Raw genomic sequence first — 6000 nt, 5'->3', positions numbered from 1 at the left:
TGCTCGCATAATCTTGTTTTAGTTACATTTAGTGATCACATATGTATGCTTGATTGCCAGAGCCTGTGAGTGTAGCAGGTTTTATAAAACCTCCATTCTGAAAATGTGTAAGAGTGTATTCAGACCTGACAATGGATAGCAGGTACTCCATAGTTGAAGGCTATGAAAGGGATTTGCGACCCTTCCTCGAGGAGCACTATTTGTTTTTAATAAACTATTTTTTGGCAAAGTTAGTGACAAGTTAAATTTTTAAACGCAAATTTTTGTGTAGTAAATGGTGTGTTGCTTTATCACCATTTTATTTATTTTCAATGTTATGATATGCTCTAAAGTAGCTGATAGGAGACAATATTCTTAGAACTCTTTGTAGACTGCAATGCAAAATACTAGGCAAGTGATCACAAAAGTGCTACTTATCATGGCCAACTCAAGCAAATGACATTCTAATGCAAGTTGTTACAAGTTGATAATTATACATATAGAACATGATAGGTCAACAATAATAATAAGATTTGAATAGGCTTATCAACATGTGGCTATATGGTACTCTACATCAACCACCCATTTAAGGCTGTCATAGCCCAAGTTTGAACATATAATTTGAAGCTATATCATTTGTTAGACATGGGCCAGATATTCTTGAGTGGGTTTTCCACATGCAACTGGAGTAGCATAAAAGTAGGTCATGGTTAAGTGCTTGCGGAAAAGTGGGTGACGAGGATAATGGTAGTTATTGTCTGGGAATAGACAAGAGTTTGGAAGTATGAGGGTTTGCTAGTAAGGATCATCACTAGCCATGTAACTAAAAGGATTGGGAAGGGAAATTCTGTCAAGGTCCAGCAAGAAAATTCATTCCTTTTGCTAATCCAACATCCCTTTTGCCTCATGATTTTTTGTACAGAGTTTACATCTTAGATTTAGCAAACTTCAAGAAAGTAGAATCTATTCGAATCCTGGCAACTCGAATAATATCTCACTCTTGTAAGCATCACATCTACCAACAAGCCAGATAAAATATTACTGTATCTTTGCCCTTCTACTCGATGGCTAGTAGTTGAAAGACTATTTTGTATTGTATTTTTACATCAATCCAGTTCAAGCTTTTGATGTTGTAGTATGTAACCTGAGATGTCAACAGGCTAGTTGGAATCCCAGGGTTGGTACTCCGCCCCAAAGACCCATTAGGCTCAGCCCAAAATCACGTTTTAGGGGGGATTTTCAGACCATGGGGCACTGTCAGTGAATTTGCTACTTTGGGGGGCAAATAAAATTTACCAAGTTTTGCTGAACAAATTCTTTCATTGATTGGGCTGAATAGGTGTTCCCCTAGATACATAGGGAATACATATGCTGTAGGCCTAGTGGAAATTATTTTTCTAGCTTCTGAATCATATTGGATGTTTAGCGGGGCGTAGAACCTGGGCGCCCCCTAGGGAACTCCCAGCGTTTAGGGAGTATTTCAAATTGACCAACCAGGTGATTGGCGGTACAATATGCAAGTCTGGGCCTAGCCAGGTGGGTGTTTCTTTCAGAGTATCAACCCTGGGGTTGGGATAACACTCGCTGCAATACTTGAATTTATAACTATACCTTGACACAAACAAGTTTTTGAGGTTTTTTCAACCCTCTACTCTGTAGTTTGTGTTCAGTTAGTATACAATGGGAGACAGATAAATGTCATACTAGCTCGGCTGTTTAAATGCAAACAACCGTATAAGCTACATGTAATTACTAACCATAAATTGAAATACAATGTTCTTAGTTTTTAGTAGGTTTCCTATGAATGATGGTGCTAGGATCAAGAAGGTTTGAACTGTTTCCAAAGGCGCCGAGGGCGAGACAACGTCGTGTCAGAATCTATACACTAGTTCTTCTGAGCTTGGTATTCAGTCGGCCTATAATCGATTTTTCAAAAGCTGTATATCATGCCGTAAAAGGTACCACAACAGGTCAGTGCCTCCTCTATAGTGTGCTGCTAGTCAACATGTATAGAACCTATTTTAGCATTGATCCAGGATTTGAACTAATTACTTGGAATGAAAATGTTGTTTACCTAAAATTTTGTTTCTTTAGCATCTCAAAATCAATTCTCAACTTTTAGAACAAGTGTATGGTAGCTCTGCATGCCGTCGATAAAGGATTCTAATGATGATGTCATCAACCAGCGCGTGAAGATTCTGAACCATGACGTTAACTAGATTTTTCAGCAGCTTGCATTTGATGAAAACTTTAGTTGTAATTTTGGATTTTGAAAATGAAACAGTTAAAATATGTTTTAAATAATTTTTTTAACATTTCCAAAATTGGTAGGAATATACTGTAATAATAGCAAATATTAGGTTATACTTGGTAAAGGAAAGGCAGATATCAGGCTACACCTGCTAAACCGGATTGGCAAGAATGTGCTATACTTGCCAAGAATAGAAATGGCAGGGGTCAGGTTATATCTGGCAATGTAAAGACAATGTAAATGACATGGCAGCATGATATACCTATCTTAGGTGACACAAAGTATAGTGAAATAAGATTAAGTTAGGCATTACATATATGCGTTTAATATCGTATTTATCGGTTACTAGAGTGTTCGTTAAATGACCAGGCAGCTGCATAGATCCATCCTTGCCAGCGAAATATCATCAAATACTCATTGATTGCTGTTGTAGAAAAGACTAATGATACAGAGGATGAAGGGAAAAATAAAGATGTTTCAAAGTCATCCTAAGGCTTTAATACTTCTCATAATGGTTGGTAATGGTACTTTGCTTCTAGAACATTGTACAGACGAGTTGTGGTATAGACGAGTTGTGATATAGATGGGTTGTGATATAGATGAGTTGTGATATAGACGAGTTGTGATATAGACGAGTTGTGATATAGACGAGTTGTGATATAGACGAGTTGTGATATAGACGAGTTGTGATATAGATGGGTTGTGATATAGACGAGTTGTGATATAGACGAGTTGTGATTTACTAGTTGGCCATACTATCATTGCCAAACCACTTTGAGGATTGCTTATAATGGCTACGATACAATGCACTGGAATAGATAATTGAACAATTTAGTTGACAGCTCTACTTATTTCTAACGTGTGTGAATCTTAGATGGGAGTTGTCTACTCTCACCAAGTGGCATTAGCATAATGACTCTTTTATAGGTGCAATTGTTTGTATCTGTTTTTTAGCCCAGATTAGTAGAATATGATTCTGTATGCTATTTAATAATCCATGATTAATTATTTATTAATCATGGAACCACTTTCCCAGTGCATTCATATAAAACCCATTTTCACCACTGCCATCAATATCGAGCCTTTTCAAATTTTCTTAATGCAGTTTTGTATGTCTGTTCATGCATTTCTTTCAGACCGACGCATACCAAAGCTAGATGATTGTTTTTAAGTGGACAAAGAGCAAGGCCACTTTTAATTGCGGACTAATATTTCTAGTGGATGCAGCGTCAATAACACTTCCAGCAGGTCATAACAGCAGGTTATATGCTGTGACACCCTCAAGCAGAGATCAAGTTTGTCAGATGCTCATATAGAGAATATCTTAGATAGTCCTGTGCTATTAAACTTCTATTAGAGTGACTTATGCAGCTGAATAAAAAAACTAGCCAAAACTCATAATATCGTATGTCTTTATTTCGCCTATGAAAAGCACCCTATAAAATTGACAGATTGTCAGTTTAATCTCAGGCTAATAATCCTCAACAACAAATGGAAATAAATATAGAGAATAGAAAAGGCTATAAAAGAATCATGCAGGTTAGACCAGCTAAGTAAGTACAATAGCTCACTGGCAACAGGAAACATGCCAAAACTGTATGCAGTGATAGTGTGCAAGTAACGTACTAATATAGTCATATTACAAACAGCGACTTCTCGCTTATATGTACATGTTAGTTTACAGTGCTGCTGTTTGCTATGCGCTCAGCAACGGTATAGATAATTGAGGCATGTAGTAACTATATAAGATAACGGGTAATGCAAAGTTGATCAGAGTAAATACCTATCAGAAATATACATCTACCCTAAGAATAGAACGAGTGAAAAACTTTATAGAGTGATAAAAGCGTAGCAGGGCTTGAAAGCCTGTGCTTTATGAAAAGCAAGCAAACAAGACTGTTGTAAAAATAGAATGTGCAAATACTTGGAGACAAATGGCTACGGCATCTAAGTGAAACCCTTTAACGATGAGCTGTATGAAGTAGGTGGGCAGGAGGGATGCAAGTGTTGAAATGCTGCGTATGAGAGGTTAGATAAGCCGGACTCCCTTTAGGTAGTGCACTAGCACTTCGTGTACAAACTTATACTGGGCTAATGTCTGTACAATGTACATCCTCTGTTGTCTTAGCTCCTTCAGCGTACTCGCCACAGATATTTTCTACAGATATAAGGATTAATGTCAGCATTGGCAAAAAATGACTGTTCCATGGTTTGTTCCTCGATAATCTAAAAATTGATTTTTAAACTATTCAAATTTTATATCCGTCAAAGCATGAAATTTTAGATGTGGCCAGAACATTTAATACCTGATATATATTAATGTGGTGTGAAATTACTCAATTTAATGCAAAGCTAGTAAAAATATTACTCATTTCCTTGTCTGGATAAAGATTGGCTCAATTTTTGTGACGTGAGGTCAACACACATGTCACCTATATCAGCCACAAAGCCTGGATATATGCTCCTATAACAGAGAGCATTAAGGAGAGGGGGGGCGGCACAAGGACCAATTTTCATCTCTCCAATACATCCAAAATTATATTGTAACACCATCACTCCTGAAATAGATCCACCCATTTCATTTACCCAGAAGGAACCACGTTTTGACCAGATCACAGCAGAGAAGAAGCAAGAAAACTGTCAAAGATCATAAAGTGAATTCTTTTTTATATCTTGCTGCTGTGTTTTTCGATTCCTCTTAGAATCACCCTCCAATAACATACTGTTTTTATATACTCCCGAATATGTTCGATTTTCATTACATTTTGAGCCTTTTTGCTTCATTCAAAACAAGGGGACAATGCGGGACTGCAATTGTCAGTTAGGGGTTCAGTGTTGAAAATGAATAGACAAGAGCTGTACAGTCATATCTCTACATATGAATGCCCCAACATACGAGAAAATCGAGATATGAGCAGAAGTTTGAGCAAGTTTCTTCGCTGAGATATGAGCAATCTTTGAGATACGAGCATATGAGCCGGTTCATGATGGCCATTCATGTGAGAGGCCACTTTCGAGAACAGCATCGTTCGGTCGTTTCCTTTGAACCAATTTAAACAAAGTTGGCTAAAAGTTATAGTGTATGCGAGGTAAAAAGCGCCAAATCAAAAACAGATCGTAAAAAAATTAAGACGACAAAATTGAAGTTTAGAAAAAGATTAAAACTTGGCTTTAAGTTTGTTTAGTAAGCTAAATTTAGTTAATTTACATTAAGAGTTTCTATTACATAGCATCACAAAAGTTTAGTATACCAAATGTGTTGCTGTCAAGTCTCTCTCAGACTTGACAGCAGCCGTTGGCCACTACATCTGTCTCCAAGGTAAAAGCTTACAGTAGTATAAAGAGTAATATTACATTTTATTGCACATGTTAACAACTAAATAGTTATTTGTTACTTCGCTAGCATAGGAACTGAAATAAAATAATTATTTTAATAAATTTTAAATATCATGTTTTATGCGGCTTTTTTCATAGCATGGTAACAGATTAATTTGTATTCAATTATTTTATAGAAAAAATAGTGCCTTGACACATGAGTAAATTGACATACGAGCTCAGTCGAGGTATGACTGTACTTATGGAGTCATTACGCTAACTATAAAATCATGTACAGTGCATCCTCAGGATACGATTACCATAATACATGACTTTTTCACCTTACGAAGTGGAACATGATGATTTTTCACCTCGCCCTACGAATTTTATTTCACCATATGAATTCAATGAAATTTTCGCTGAGTTCAACTTTGGCAATCGGTGTGCTTATTACG

The 6000-nt window shown here is 36.6% G+C and overlaps 1 protein-coding gene across 2 annotated transcripts in view; it reads right to left on the bottom strand.

Annotated features, from left to right (window-relative positions):
* Positions 1–3625: 3625 nt before the first annotated feature.
* LOC137399207 (tyrosine-protein phosphatase non-receptor type 21-like) overlaps positions 3626–6000 on the bottom strand; it is a 34584-nt gene continuing 32209 nt past the window's right edge. For both annotated transcript variants that reach the window (XM_068085215.1, XM_068085216.1), the window contains exon 21: positions 3626–4388. In XM_068085215.1, the coding sequence (XP_067941316.1) occupies positions 4260–4388 (129 nt within the window). In that variant the 3' untranslated portion in view covers positions 3626–4259. The remainder of the gene's footprint in view (positions 4389–6000) is intronic.

The sequence above is a fragment of the Watersipora subatra genome, chromosome 7 (genome assembly GCF_963576615.1).
Source record: "Watersipora subatra chromosome 7, tzWatSuba1.1, whole genome shotgun sequence".
Classification (NCBI taxonomy): Eukaryota; Metazoa; Bryozoa; class Gymnolaemata; order Cheilostomatida; family Watersiporidae; genus Watersipora; species Watersipora subatra.
This window is presented reverse-complemented; position numbering and strand designations above follow the sequence as displayed.